This window comes from Sceloporus occidentalis, unplaced genomic scaffold (assembly GCF_023333645.1).
Source record: "Sceloporus occidentalis isolate IW3139 unplaced genomic scaffold, rSceOcc1.0.p SCAF_8, whole genome shotgun sequence".
Taxonomy (NCBI): domain Eukaryota; kingdom Metazoa; phylum Chordata; class Lepidosauria; order Squamata; family Phrynosomatidae; genus Sceloporus; species Sceloporus occidentalis.
Genome location: NW_028316988.1, coordinates 35,325,126 through 35,340,782, shown reverse-complemented (window position 1 = coordinate 35,340,782; position 15,657 = coordinate 35,325,126). Strand labels below are relative to the sequence as shown.

At 39.7% G+C, this 15,657-nt stretch overlaps 1 protein-coding gene across 19 annotated transcripts in view; it reads left to right on the top strand.

Annotated features, from left to right (window-relative positions):
* LOC149308673 (uncharacterized) overlaps positions 1–15,657 on the top strand; it is a 77,902-nt gene that overhangs the window by 16,125 nt on the left and 46,120 nt on the right. For 5 of the 19 annotated variants that reach the window (XM_089536258.1, XM_089536264.1, XM_089536267.1 and 2 more), the window contains exons 5-13: positions 1,551–1,662; positions 2,105–2,125; positions 5,992–6,093; positions 8,186–8,284; positions 9,323–9,421; positions 10,527–10,652; positions 11,905–12,050; positions 12,973–13,100; positions 14,074–14,321. In XM_089536258.1, coding sequence (XP_089392384.1) covers positions 1,551–1,662; positions 2,105–2,125; positions 5,992–6,093; positions 8,186–8,284; positions 9,323–9,421; positions 10,527–10,652; positions 11,905–12,050; positions 12,973–13,100; positions 14,074–14,321 — 1,081 coding nt within the window. The remainder of the gene's footprint in view (positions 1–1,550; positions 1,663–2,104; positions 2,126–5,991; positions 6,094–8,185; positions 8,285–9,322; positions 9,422–10,526; positions 10,653–11,904; positions 12,051–12,972; positions 13,101–14,073; positions 14,322–15,657) is intronic. The other 14 variants (XM_089536262.1, XM_089536268.1, XM_089536259.1 and 11 more) reach the window with 13 other exon arrangements.

Here is a 15,657-nt window from a genome sequence, read left to right as displayed (position 1 = left end):
TCTTTAAAATATGATTGTGGTTGTTGACAGCAATAGTAAAGTCTCAGACTGGCTGCCAATTACATTGCCACTTAAACGATCCATTTCAGACTCATCTTCATCCTACCTGCAATTTCTGTTTTGAAAGTTGTGGGAAGATTTTTCCCTTTTCAGAAACCCAGCATAGCTGTCTAGCAAGCTTTCTTTTCTGGAATGGTGAACTCTGCCCTATCTTCCTTCTCTTCCTCCTACTTGTGGCATTTTCTACCGCTTCCTGGTTGACGCTTTCCACAGCTCTTGGATCCCTGGAGACTGTTGTGGGTTATCCTGCCCACCACAGTTTTTATCAGTGCTCCTCTATACATATTCTGCACCTTTGTCACCTTATATTTTTTCAGTTTGCTCATATGATTGTGCATCTTTCAGGTAACAGTTAAAGTAACCCTATCTTACTGCTTTCAATGGAGTATTAGGCTTCCAGTGATGATGGTGATTGGATTCCAGATGTATTCCATCTGTGTAGAACCTGTTGGATGATTTGCATTTTTAGAACACTATTGCCATCTTGTTCCCTTGGACGAGCAAATGTTTCTGTTTTGTTGTCTCTTTGTGGAGAATAGTTCAATGTCTAAAGTCATAAAAATGCATTGTCTTAAGTTCATTCTTCTGGTTTCAAAGAAGACTTAAAAGCAGGATGCCTATTTTTTCTGATTTAAAAGAAACTTATAAACAGGCAGAGAAACCCTACTGACTATCATGTGGAGAGTGTTGAGAAATCTCCTGTAAAATGTCATGTGCAGGTTGAAACAGGACTCCCTTGCCTTTATGTCAAAGGGAGAATTTAGCAATTTACTGAATACAGACGAAAGTTATTCTATCAAAAAACCAGATGAGCAGGGATTTTTTTTATCCATCCTGGGATTTTCCAGAGTTCCCTTTTAGTAGTGAATGGCCTAAAATTCCTAGCTGAACTACTTGCCATATCCCATTGTGCATGCAGAGACTCACTATAAACTCTGCTATCTTGTGGTTGGAATGGTTAACGCCTCAACCACTTTGTATTTTTCCTATTTACATTTCAGATCGGGACTCCTGGGATTGCTGTTATGTAGACCCTGTTCAAAACTCTTGTGTCTGCTAGTTCTGAATGTTTCTTAACAGTACATTTCAATCAAACAATCCCTGCTAAAATTGCCTAGGTGCCCATGTCAACAATACTCACTCCTACCATCTTTTAAAGAGAATGAACTCTCTTTGTTGCCAGTGTCAGACCTAATGCACCCAGCAGGAGTGGGTTCGCTAATCCATCAGGCCCCCTGCTACACAATAGCTGAATGAACGTAAATTAGAGCTAATGCTGTTTATTAACAAGATTGTGACTAATCAACATCTGCACTCTTTACGTGTTGTCTTTTGAATTCTAATTAGTCATGTCAAATTTAAAAAAACAGGGCTTTTGTTGATAGTAAGCTCCTCAGGGAAAGGATTCTCCACTTGTTTTCAACAGAGCAGTTTACTTAGCAGTTATAATAGCTACTGCAGCTTAATTCCAGGAATGGTTTGATTAACAGGAGCGTTATGAAGCAGTGGTGCATCGTACCTTGGAGCGGAGCCAGCGGCTGGAAACCAGGCAGAAGAGGTGGTCATGGGGCGGTTCTGTAACAGATTCTGATGGTAAGACAGGTAGGTATCAATAATCAATTTATCCAATGTCTCCTTTACCCATGAAACAACCATAAAAGAATAAGCTTATGGGGGGGGGGGGGGACCACTAGCTTCTCTCCTTCATTCCCCAGAGCTGGAGTAAAGAAGAGATTTGAGAGATTTGATTAAAACTTAAAGATAAAAAATGCAGTGTATATAATTCGTGTTTATCTTTTGCACCATCATCCCACACTGGCTAACAAGTAGTAAGAAATAAAAGTGTGGATTTAAAATTTAAAAAGTAAAAGAATTAATACATGTAGATAAAAATAACATGGCAAACATAACAAAAAAAGAAGTTTAACATCACTGATCATTATCTTGCATTATCCCTTGTTTCTAAATGTATTTCTCCTGAATTCTGTGATGTACTTGTTCATATTTTACATTGTGATTTTAGTCTGTAAACTTTCTTCCACAGAGCCACCAACTACAGCTGAAGGTGGGTTAAGAAAGATTGATCTGTCTGTTCAGTGTCGTTTTAGCTAACCCTGTGTTGTCGTTCTCATTTTTTCTAGTTGGATTTAAGCAGCTAATTCTGTTCTTTGTATAGAGTTGCATTGCTTGCTGTAACCTGTACAAAGCTGTGTTCCTCTCATCCAGCCAATTGTTTTCTACACAATTAGCTATTCTCTTTTTAGGGCCTTAAGAATTAATAAGACCTTAGCTTCTGATAAGGTTATTGTATAAACTAAGTAGAAAATTGGAACTGGCTGCTTGAAATATTATTTGATGTTTGGTGCAATATGGTCTAGATGTCACTGCACCTCAAATACTTTTGTCAATCCAGACAGCCATTCCTCTCTTTCTGCAAGCTTTACTGGAGATTCTGGAGTTTCATGTCTCATATTACTTTGGAGACTGCATGCATACTTTTAGCAGTTGCCCTTGTGATTTCCCAGTCCACAGAGATATTATATGTGAGAAGTATTAAAGGATGGTCAATAGAAATGTGTTGGCAATTTCCTGTATTGCATCTTTCCATGACATAACATGTTAATATTATTTGCATGCATACAGCTCATGTGTCAGTAACCTCCTTAAGCATTTACCATGTCTTTCAAAAGCATTGGCAAGCAGCCCTGAGATACTTTGGAAATTTAATCCATCAAGAGTCAGAGTGGGTCTATAGCTCAGGGGCAAGGCACATGTTTTGCATCCAAAAAGTCTCATTCAGTCTTGTATATTTCCAGTTAAACGGATTGTATAGCAGCTTTTGGGAGGAACCTTGTGCTGCTTGAGACCCTGAGAAGCAGACAGTCCGGGGCTAGACAGATAAATAGTCTGATTTGGTTCCTGTGCACCTCAGTCCAGAATTCTTGAGGGATGCTGAACTGTCTGAGGCATTCTTCCCCATTTTCATTGCTGTAAAACACAAAAGTCTCATTATGATCTATGTCAGGGTGAACATCATTCAGGTCCATTGCTGCCTCTCACGTAACTCAAAGAGGCAGAAATAAGGATGGCGCTGCTCTTACTCTGCTGCTGTTTTAAATACCTGTTAATGTGTATCTGCCTTCTGTGCCTAGAATTGTCCTTGATTGCTTGGGTTCATCAGGTACTTGCAGGCAAACTAGTCAGAGCAATTCTGCTCATTTAATAGTTGATTTGCTGTAACTTTGGTCAGAGTAGCATTGAGTACTTTGTTAAGCAAATCTATTCTTTCATAAATCCCAGAGAGAAAATTATACTCCATTCATTCCCCTTACTGCATGAAATGAAACAACCAGGAGGGAATACAAGTTTGTTTTAGAAGGGAGAAACATGTTAGGGCAGGTCCCATTAAAGAAAACCTCTTTGGAGACGGTGACTGTCATCCCAGTTCCACCAACCAACTTCTGTTAAAAACACTAGCCTGTGCTCTAGTGCAGTTTTCTTCAACCAGGTGCCTTCCAGATGTCTTGGACTACAATTCCTGGCATTCCTGAGCATGGGCCAGGCTGGCTTGAGGCTGCTGGGAATTGACATCCAGAACATCTGGAAGACACCACACATAGGATGGATGCTTCAGTGAAATATTTTTCTGATTTTCCCATGCTTAATGACAGGACTTCTCAGGTTGTGTTTTCAGATCCAGCATGCTGCAGGTCTGACTGGTGTTGGATTGTACAGCAGTATTCATGTTGCATTTGATTTATTCTGACCCTCCCCTATCTTTCTTCCCATCAGTTCTGAGAGATGGACATCTTGCGGGTTGTATTTTCTACATTTACAGGGCATAGTTGAAAGTGAAGTTCAAGCTGACAAAGCTAACCAATCTCCATTTTTGAACTCTCTACAGTGGCCTCCCTAATATGAATCCATTTCAGAAAATGTCCCACTGATGTTCAAGTGCACATTTTAGAATAAAGTCTGGAAATTTAAAATGAGATGCATTCAAACTCACTGGGATTTAAAATACTTCCTATTTTAGAATTGGAGAATATCTATGTAAATAAACCTTCAAATTTGTCAAAGTGGACATTTTAAAATCAGATTCTTTAAAGGTAGGGTAAGGTGAGATTTGCTAAAAATGATGTACAATTTGCTCTCCTTTTCCTGGAGTGATACCAACTGGAAGAACACTTCAGCAGTCCTCATAACCAATAGACACTCAGTTTGTCAAATAACTGTATGCTTCCTGTGTCTTGAAGAGATTTTTGTATCAGGGCTAGGGGAAGTGTCTGCTTTTCTCTTTTATGTGTTTGGCTTTATTTACTAATGTCTTAACAGCTTTGCTGTTACCATATTTTGGCTGTGTCAATATGTATTAAATGTGTGGAGTGCAATTCCATATCTGTTGTTTCGTTGCATTGTAATTCCTGCAGCATGCTTAATTTTTGTGTGTCTAAAATGTGCTTTCACTTCAAGTGTTGTTATATGTTAAGAAAGGACCAGCTCCGACTCATCCTCTTAAATGGGGTGTGGAAACTGTTAAAATATTGGAAGTATTCTTTTTTTTTTAGCATACTTTTGTGTATCTGGATTTTCACCCAATGACAGTTTGCAGGCAAAAAGCACTATCTTTTGTACTTGCTATCAATACAGCTGATGGAGAGAAAAAATGAATCTAACCTTCAATATACTTGAGTTTGTTTCTCTTGAGCAGGTCATTAAAAGCTATTTTGCTGTATTTATTTGGTGAAGCTATGAACCATCCCTCCACTTGATGCCTAAAGTAGTATTTAAATTGCATAAAATTTCAAGAACAAAAATTAAACTCCTGGATCATAGAAAATTAAGGGAAACATAGAGGCAAGAAACATTACATGTAGTTAAATAAGAAGGTAGCCTTAAACACTGCCATTTGAATACTGGTGTGATGGAATAGTATTCAGTGCCTGCCTAAAGCATAATAGTAAATGCGGGGGAAGCACTTGACTAGGAGGAGAATTCCATAATCAAATAGCTTCCATTGTCTCAAGTTCCCACTGATCTGGCCTCTACTGTCTCTCTCATGGGACATACAAGAAAGCATATAATGAGAACCATAGATGATGGGCAGATGCCCATCATAGGGATTTCTTCTTTAGTGACTTCAACCCCAAACTGTTTCAGACTTTATCAGTTAAAAGCAGTGCTTTCATTTGTGCTTGGAAACAAACTGGGAAGCCAGTGAAGCTGCTCCAGGACTTGGTGTTACATGGTTTGTAAAATATCTTCAGACCAAAATCTGAATTTTCTTCAAGGGAACACAGCCCCGCATAGACTGTATAACAATACCTAGCCCTAAGATTATTTGTTCTAACTGCTACTGCATACTATCCTCGCCATCATAGGCATTACCTAAATTCAGTTCCAGTTCATCACGCTCAGAAGAGAGATACTTGCATCTCAAATGGTTTGCAGTATACCAGACTTACTTCAAGATGAATGTTAAATTTCTTGACTGCAAAGTTTAATATTAGAACTAAAGAATACTCCTAGCTCTGATTTATATTAGAAATGGTATAGTGGCATTAAGGCTTGTTTAGTAATTAGTTAAAGACAGAACTACAGCATAAGCAATAGGATACATAGCATAAAATGCTTAAATGCTGCTCAGCTAATAATGTATAATTAGTCATGCCTCCTATGTCCAGTATTTTCTCACACACACACTGAATGCTTTAAAAAAATCTGTGGAAAAACAACTTTTAGGATATAATACTGAAGCTCCCAAGGAGAATTTATCATTAGGAAAATGTATACCCTCACTCTTTCACCGCAATCATAGTATTCACAGTGGCTTACAGCAAGTTAAAAACAATTGCCAAAAAAAAGATAAAATAACAGTAGGTAATGCTTAATAGCGGAGCCAAATGCTAAAATAATAACTTCTTTCTTCAGCCAACAAGCGCTCTACTTCCACAGTAAACCTCAAGCATGCCGAAACTGTCATCAATAAGCGCCTTTCATCTTCAGCAGCGCTCCTTAATTCTCCCAGCAAAGGTAAGGCCATAATCACAGAGTAGTTGTAGCTGTATTCTATCCCTGCCACCTTACTTTTCTATCTTCTCCAGGATGTTTGGTCTTAAAATGCCTTCTACCCATTTTGTTAATCCAGCAGAGACTATGCACCTCTTCCACACAGTGGTTGCAGATTGTGATGTCTGTTAGAACAGAAGAGTCATGGGTAAACTTTTCACAGCCCTTCCCTCTTGGTTTTGAAATTCAGAAAGCAAAATCATGACATGTGATTTTTATGTACACCTTTTCATACTAACCCTTTAGGATTTGCATGTTTTTTAATCTCACATGCTTCATTTTGATCCAAAGCTGAATAGCCAGCTTTCTAAACAAATGTTTTGATCTGTTCTAAGTCTGAATTCTTGTTGCCTATTGGGAAATGGGGGTGTCAATATGCCTTGGATGAAGGTATGGATTCCCTCCCACCTCCTTTTGCTACACAGACTTAAAATAGAGTGCCATGGAAAATAACTTTACACAGACACTCACACATATACATACACGTACACTATCCCTCTACCCATACACACCATTAAGCAACAATGTGTATGGCTTATTCTTCCAAAAAGGCACATTCCCTCTGCTACTTACAAGAGATTCTGGAACTGATGTTAGGGAGGCCAAAACTCAGGACCAAACATTTCTGAATTCTATATCTCACTTAGCCTGATTCTAGACCACTCAAATGGCAGATATGGTTGAGTCTGGGACATACTATTTCAACCTACAGGTGGAAACTCTTGGTGTTGAATATTTCACCACACATGCTTAATGTGTGCTTCTAGTAGTAATTCTGAATTCATGAGTGTGTGTCTGTGGAGTGAAGTACAGACAGAACATGGTAATGGGAATGTAATAAAGAAGCCCTTGGTTTCCCATGCTCCTACCCCCCCCCCCCATCTCTTTTGGAGTCATGTGGAAGAGAACAAAAACATTCATTTCTGATTGAATATAAAAACATTGAATGATTGAATATAAAAAGCTGCTTTTTAAGTCCAGACTGAATTTAGGGATGGAGGGAGGAATTAGTTTAACTTTCAGTCAGTGAAAGCTTGTTGATGTGGACCTTTCAGTAGATTCTGACTTATGGCAACCCTGATGTAGGGTTTTGTTGGCCAGATTTATTCAGAGGAGGTTTGCTTTCTTCTAAGACTGAGAGAATGTGACTGGCCCAAGGTCACCCAGTGGGTTCCCATGGCTGAGCCAGGATTCAGACTAGGTTTTCTGGAATCCTAGTCCAGCATTCAAATCATTGTGATACAGTGGCTTCCAGTTGAAAACTATAGAGGCTTAATTTCATGGTTTCAGATGCAAGCTTCTGAAAACTTAATCTAAACCAGAGCTCTCCAGGTTAAAACATAACAGGGAGGCATGATTTGTTTAAACTTTAGCAGGGAGAGCTTCCAGTCTCCTTGTGGTTATGAAAGATGAGCATGCAATTCCAGGTCTCATAATCCTGACATTTATTGCAACTTCTTCACATAGATAAAACCTTGTATCCCCATTACATAAGAGCTGTATATGTCCAAAGAGTTCTTGTTGTAATTGCCTGGATTCCAGTCTGATTTCACAATCCCAACTTTTCACAAAGTGACAAGCTGCCTTAAAACTGAGCCAGTCATTTCAACTCTGTGCACTTATTGAGAGAGAATATCCAGCATTTTTCAGAGGAGTCTTTATCAGTTCTATCTGGAAAAGATAGAGAGCGACTTTAGAACCCTCTATAGACCATGTACTTGCTCTTCCACTGAGCTGTAGCCTTTCCCCGTAAGTCTGAAGTAGACCAACGGTGTTTATCAACCATTTGGCATATAATGCTGACACTAGATAGATGGTTCACAGTCTCTGTCAATTGAAAAAGGTGGCTTGCATTGCTAAAAACACCCAGCCCAGAAATAATTCCTCTATAAATGAATCAAGGAAGTGCTTCCTCTTTCAATCTACATCAGGTTTTGTATGAACTATAATTCAAATCAAACAGAGTGATTATCTTGTTTAGAAATCTCAATAATCGCCTTGGTTATATATATTAATGCACACAGACCTGATCCTGGCATGAATTTTTCCCTTTCAGGCTCAACTAAACGAAGTTCTTCATTAAACAGACTGAATAACAAAGTTCCTCTGAATTCTGAGCAGCCAGTGCCCAAAGGGTTACAGGTGGAGCAAAAAGGTGGAGCAAACAAGATTTTTTCTTTTTTCAGAAAATGGGAAGTATGGGGATGAGCACCCAAGGTTTTATCTGAGCTTGCCAAAGCAATATACTGTATATACTCATGTATAAGTCTAGAAATTTTAGTCAAAAAATTGCTCCCAGAAACCTGGGTCAGCTTATCCACAGGTCAATGTAAGTACATATATAGGAACCATTCCCTGGTGAAAGGTGAGAGCTTAATCTCTTCTTGGAGCACCTAAAAGAAGCATCAACCCCCTCCACTATCTCATCCATCCAGGATGAACACAAACAGTTATGCCTGCTGGAATTTTGTATGTTCTTTGGCATTGTTTCCCTTTGCTTCATCCTTTACATCCTTTGTTACCTGCTGCTAAGTTTCACCCTTGACTTATCCATAGGTCTTATCAAAATCCATCATTTTGGGCCCCAAACCTGCCCTCCACTTATACATGAGGTCGACTTATAGTCGAATATATACAGTATTTTTTTGATTCAGATTTTAAATCTATAGGGTGTTAACTGCTGTTACAAAAAAATTCTGGGCACTTCAAAAAGAAAACGATTTTGCTTGAGCTCTGAAAATGTGTATAGAGATGCCAAACTGAAAATGTTAATTCTGCAACTGCATCCCTGTGCAACTTGCACATTCTCTAGTCCAAAATGATTGTGGCCAGAGACTTAGAATTTTTCTTTTTCAGTGCAAGGAGGATTGTGTGTAGTTTTAGTCAGTGTTTTGGTTGATGTAATCAGCTCTTAGTTTTCAGACATGTTCGGGAAAGAAGGATGAGCAAGTTAAATTGCTGGTTTGAATTGACCTTTTTATTTGATGATTCAGAATAGTCCACCTAACATGTACATTTGTTTTTACTTTAACTTTCCATCTGGGAAACAACACAAATATTTGCAAGGCAGGGACATTGTTGTGATTAAATGTTCCCAGCTGGTGATGCTTCTGATAACCTGCTGAAATTGTGTGACATAATGCCTGAGCTACGTAAGCACATCTTGAACATAATTATTATGTTTGGTATCTAGGAGACACAGAAAAGAAGAGGAGCTCATCCTTGAGTAGAATGAGCAGTAACCCCCAGTCTTCTCCTGAATTAGAAAATGTGCAAAAGGAAGAAAAAACAGGTGGATAACTGTTTACACAACTTCCTCCCCCAGTATTCATTAAAAGCAATATCAAGAGAGGAAATTTCAAAAGAGATCATTTGTGTTATAGACATTTAGGTAAACAGAAACCTTAACTCTGACCTTTCAGGTTATATTCTTGCAAGTGACAGAATCTTTTTGATATATTACCCTGATTAATAATGGTAATGTTAAAAAATGGGAATGCCAGAGTTTTGTTAAATACTTGGAACGTTGTAGATAGGTGGTAGTGGTGTAATAACTCTATGCCTACTGTTGGACTAATTTCTGTTTGCATCTACTCTGGCCTCTCCACCAAAGGGCAAGATGGCCTTGTTTCTAATACCATAGCTTTGTTTGGATGAAGCTCCTGGATAAGCAGCTGTCTGTTCATCACAGTTTTCCCTTTCTAATAAAGCATCAGATTTTGTAATGACTCTTGCTTGGCATGTCAGAATGTTACAATGCTATTTGCATGTTAAATTAATAGTAATGGAAGTTAACAGACAGATTTGTGGGCAAGAAAGGCCTGACTTTTGACTAATCATTCTTTGAAATTGCAAGGTTTTTCTGTCTAGGGCTACGTGACTTAACCACCTTAATATGACTTTTGCATTTCTAGGAAAGAACCACCATAAAACTAACTCAAATCTCTGTTCTAGCTGTTCCCTCAACCTTGTTTGTTTCTCGTCTGCATGCTATTTTCTGTTACTAAAAGAGTTAATAAAGGCAAACAGTGCAATTACGGAGATTGCATTATTTTTGCCATCCTGTGGTGATTCAGTCTTCTCCTCTTATACCAGACTTTCTGATGCAAGTGTAAAATTATTTCCAGGTGACAGAAACAAGGACCTGAATTTTGCAGTCCTACACACACAGCAAAAGTGAAGTGTAAAAGTGAATTTGTCTGGTATAAAGAGGGGTTCATAAAAGAAGCAGCTGCTGTGCACCTTGTACTATGGATCTCTCCCTTTTTCCACTATGTTCTTTCTTTCTGAATATGTGAAGGCTCACTACACTGGTCCTCTTTTTTTCTTCTGTTATGCTGCTTGCTTCATTATTGGACTTTATGTTGAATCCTCTTTGGTTTGTTCTCATCATTCAGCTCGTCGTTCCCAGTTCAGCCCTCTGGAGAGTAACGTGATCAGTCGCCTGCTCGCCCCCACCCAAGCCTCCTTAGCTAGGAGTAAAAGTGCTGCCACTTTATCGGCTGATGGCAAAGATCCCTCAGGTAACAGGCATGTGGTAGAAATCCAGATATGACATCTGTTTCCTCTTCAAGGACAGATTGGATGAATCCACCTAGTATACTCAGAATAGAGGGCTGTTGGCATTAAGTTAGGTACACAAAATGCTTCCGTATGTCACAGGGTCTTCTTTTTGCCCATTGTACATTTCGAACACCTTGTGGAACATGTTCAACATAGCATGTAAGGTTTCTTGTATCGTCAGATCTTTGGGCTAGTTAGTTCTGGCCACTAGCATCACACAGCCTAATACTGCAGGGCCAACAGGCAGTCTAGTGCACATTGTGAGGATTAAACTATTCTACATACTAGAACTGATATTTTGATATGTGCCAGTGAAGTAAAATAAGGTTCCTCATTTACCTGACATTAGGAAATTTTCAGGCCCTAACCAGCTCTTAACCGGAAAATATTCCTTGATTTTGTCTAACACATTGCATCCCAAATCATTCTGCTACATTTTTTTTAAACAAAGCTGCACCAGTAATCCATCCATCAGTCCTGACAGTAACGAAATTTCTTTACTGGTCATTTTGTTTCATCTTGCTTAATTATGATGCATGTTTGCATTTGTGCACACTGGCCTCTCAGTCATCTTTATCCTCCTCATGGGCGAAATGGAAATGTGGTAATTTGTTTTTCCAGAACACTTTAAAAAGATTACAGGGCAATAAACTAAAGACAGTGCTCTCTGTAGGCCTGTATGCCCTCTGATCTCATCATGCAGTCTATGGATGTGAAGTTTCTCTCAAGGGAAAGATGAAAGAACTTTTAAAAAAAAGTAGAAGTGTGGATTCCCCTGCTCATGCTTAATTACAATTGTGGAATCCTACATAAATGTTGCCTTCCACATCTGCAAGTACCCTAGAAGAAAAAAGCATCCTCTTTTAACTAGTTTAAGCATTAAGTCAGTGCATTCATATTTGAGCATAGTTTTATTGGATGAGATTTCAGTTTTAGCTTTACTGGCCTGCTGCTTTTCACGCTCTCTCCATTCTTGTGGTGGTATTTCTGTGAAGTGCACTACTAATTGTGGTGGTGTCTGTTTCCATGATCTCTCTTGGACTGTAAGCTTCCTGTGGTGATCTTTGATATGGTACCTAACAAGCACTGTCTTTTCTTTCCTTCTTTCTTTGTCTTTTTTCTTTCCTCCCCCTCCCACCCCCTCCATCTTTCCCTTTTGCCGCACCGTGACCTTGGTGATCTGTTTGTCTTGTCAAATTCCTAACTTTATAGAATCTCCCCTCTGTCCTCGTTCAGCTTCCAACAGTTCCATTGGTTCCCCAGTCCACGTTCCCAAAGTGCCTGTCCGCAGTCGCAGCATTGATAGATTGAAGGTGACTGCCTCTTCGTCAGAAAACATTTCTCCAGAGTCTGCACAGGTTTGTTGCTTGGTTGCAGTTTGTATGGGTGGATCCTGTTTAACCTATCTATCTATCTTGATCTCGATACTCCCAAACCACTTAATGCTGATAGATCCCTACCACATTGGATGGAATTGCAGCAATTAACCCCATTCTGGGGTAAAACAGCAATGTGGGAGATGATACTATGAAGGCTAAAGGCATGTTCCTGCAGACTTTATTTATTTGTCTCTAACTGTTAGCTTGGCCTCTTGAATTGCTAATACCCAGTTCAGATGGAAGATTTTTTGAACTAACTGCAAAATTCCTTATTAAAAGAACTTTCTTATTGTAGGGGTAGTCTGTGCATCTGATGAGCAATACAGTGGGCCCTTGGTATCTGCTGGGATTTGGTTCCAGGATTCCCCTTGGATACCAAAATCCGTGGATGCTCAAGTCCCATTAAATACAATGGCATAGTAATATGGTGTCTCTTATATAAAATATATCAAGATCAAGGTTTACTTTTTTGAATGTATATATTTTAAAAATATTTTGAAGCTGTGCATGGATATGGAGGTCTGACCATACAAGACTATCACTTGCATCCATGTAAATATTTACAGACCCCACTACTCAGATTTTCCCAACGTTTTGTGAGAAGAGGTAGAGGCTTTGTCTAGGAGACGACTAAATTCAAGCCAGTATAACCAACAGTGAAGAATGCTGGGTTTTGCAGTTCAGCTGCACATTCCCACCCTTTGACTAGGCTCTCCTCTAGACTAGTGGTATCACACAGTTGCTGGAGCAGCTTTGCTAATCCTATATTCAGTAACAGAACATATTTTCAAATAATATTACAGAACACCTCCAGCATTTTGACAGACTGTTCCTTCTGCTGGTGTTCTGCGTGCCTTTATTAAAGTAATGATTTAACAGTACATCCCTTCTCTTTCTCCAGAAGTCAGAGGCAGCAAAGCAGCCCACATCTTCAGGGAGGCGTGCAGCTTCGCCATCACTGTCTGGTCCCAGACGATCTACTTCCCCTGCTAATGTGGGTAAACGGCCACCATCTCCAGCTGCAATAAGGTTTCTATCTACCTAAATTGTCTTTGCTCTTTCCAGTTCTACACAGTTTTCTCTGTTGCCAGCCAGTGGTTCAGAGACTGGAGTGTTCTCCTCTCTGACCTGGAACAGACAGGTAGTTTTGGGGGGAGGGGAGGAATTGCCAGGTGACTCACCTCTCACTTTTCTCCCTAAGTCCTGTTGTGTATGTTCCTGTTGTTGTTTTTCACTGTTGAATGCTGCTTAAGGATATTGAATTATATTTGGGTTATTTGAAGAAATCTTTGAGTGAGCAGGGAAGATGATGGCAGAATTGGACAGGAGACTCTGTACCTTATAAGCATAGAAAACTGTAAAAAGATGTTTGGAATATTGCTTATGCTATATGGAGGGGGTGTAACATGATAACAGTGGTTCTTTTATAATGAGTGGGGTGATCAAGCCAAGGAAATGGAGCAGATTTCAAATACAGGGGGGGAAACCCTCTTGGGAGGGGCATATGGATTGTGCTGTCATCCCATATGCTGTCCTGAATGTCCAGCATGGAGTGGAAAATGAAATCTTGAATAAAAACCAACTTTGGACTGAGATAACTCTGGTAACTGGGCTCTGTATTATCTCAGTATAATAGATACTAGGGCCTGTTACAGACTGCCAAAATAAAGCTGCTTCGGGTCTCTTTGGAGGTATGCTGTTTAAATGATGCATGCACCCTAAGAATCCGGAAGCTGCACCAAAGCTGCACTCCAGTGCTTAGGAATGGAGTGTGGCTTTGGTGCAACCTCCAGACTCTTAGGACCCATGCATCATTTAAATAGCATACTTCCAAAGAGAGCCGAAGCAGCTTTATTTTGGCAGTCTGTAACAGGCCAAACTCTTGTTATGAGCAGGCTTTTTTTAAAAAAGTAAATGACATGCTTCTATCCATGCCAAAGCAAAGCTTGCTGCATGCTTCACTGTTGTAGCAGAGTCCTGATAGATGTTCCTTCCTCGACAGACAAAAGCCTCATCCAAGTTCACCAAATGTCTTAAGGCAACGGCCTCCCTCTCCTGTTACCGTCTCTAAACCAGCACCAATACAGCGCCCGTCGCTCACCCCAAATGTTCTTAGTATTACCAAAAAGAGAACAGATGTGGAGTCCAAGCCAAAGGAGCGAGTGGTGGATGCTGCTGCACAAGAACAAGGGGCACCGTCACACAGCTCAGAGAAAGAAATCACTGCAACTGCTTCAAAGACCAAAGAAGGTAAGAGAGCACACGTCAGTGGGGTTTGCCTCTCACTCTGACTTTCCTTCTCGCACTCTCATGTTGAACCCAAGGTCATACCAAAATGGGGGAGCATAGATCCTATGTTGCTGGCAGCCCACAAAAGTGTCAAGATAAATTAAACCAAAGATGCAAGGATCAGCATCTGCATTTTAAAAGCTTTCAGGAACATTTCTGTTTTTGACATTTAGGGAGCCCTGGTGGCACAGTGGTTAAATGCCAGTACTACAAGGTTGTGAGTTTGATCTCAGGCAGGGCTCCAAGGTCCACTCAGCCTTCCATGCTTTCATAGATCAGTAAAATGAGTATCCAGTTTATTGGGGACAATTGGCTTACACATTGTAAACAGCTTAGGGAATGCTATTTCACGGATAAGTGATATAGGCCTGTTACAGACAGCCAAAATAAAGCTGCTTCGAGTCACTTTGGAGGTAAGGTGTTTCAATGATGCATGCATCCTAAGAGTCCAGAAGCCACACCAAAGCCACATTCCAGTCTGGAGCATGGCTTTGGTGCGACTTCTGGACTCTTAGGACACATGCATCATTGCAACACCATACCTCCACTGTGACTCGAAGCAGCTTTATTTTGGCTGTCTGTAACAGGCCATAGAAATGTACTTGCTATTGCTATTAAGTTCTTGGCAGTTCTCCAAGAAAAAAATGGTTATATTTAATGCTGTTACGGTTGCATTTGTTATATCAGTAAATGTCAATTCCAACCTGAACCAAAAAGATTCAGTGCAGTTACTCAATATCTTTGTCGTAAGAAGAGTAACAGCTGATGCGTAACATGATTGATGCTTCATCAGAACAAATGATTAAACATACATCAGCTTAGACTTCATATTGACTTGCCTGTCTGTATATGTGTGGTTGCAGTCAACAATATAATGGTGTCTGATAACTTGTTCTTAGCCTTTGCTGTCTTTACCCTTTTGAACTTATTAAAATATGAATGTAAGGTGCAGTTGGAAGAACTTTGCCTCTTGATGCTATAAAGCTTTGGAATACTAAACTGGGTTGCACAAAAATGATTGGCTCGAATAGCAGAAATTAGATTTTTAAAAAACAGATGATCATTTTGTACTGGACAATAGTATCTGTCAGAACTTGGGCCATAAAAACTTGGCATACAAATACAAAAATAGTTTTTCCAAAAAGTGAGTGAGTTTATTTTGGTGAAAACACTGGCATGGAAGCATAGGTCTGTATGTTGGGTTCATGCATGTGTTCAGAAATTGTCACAGTTGGACTCACAGCCAGAAAATAAGGAAGGCTCAATCTTGATTTGGACAAATCAGTGCTACAGTTGC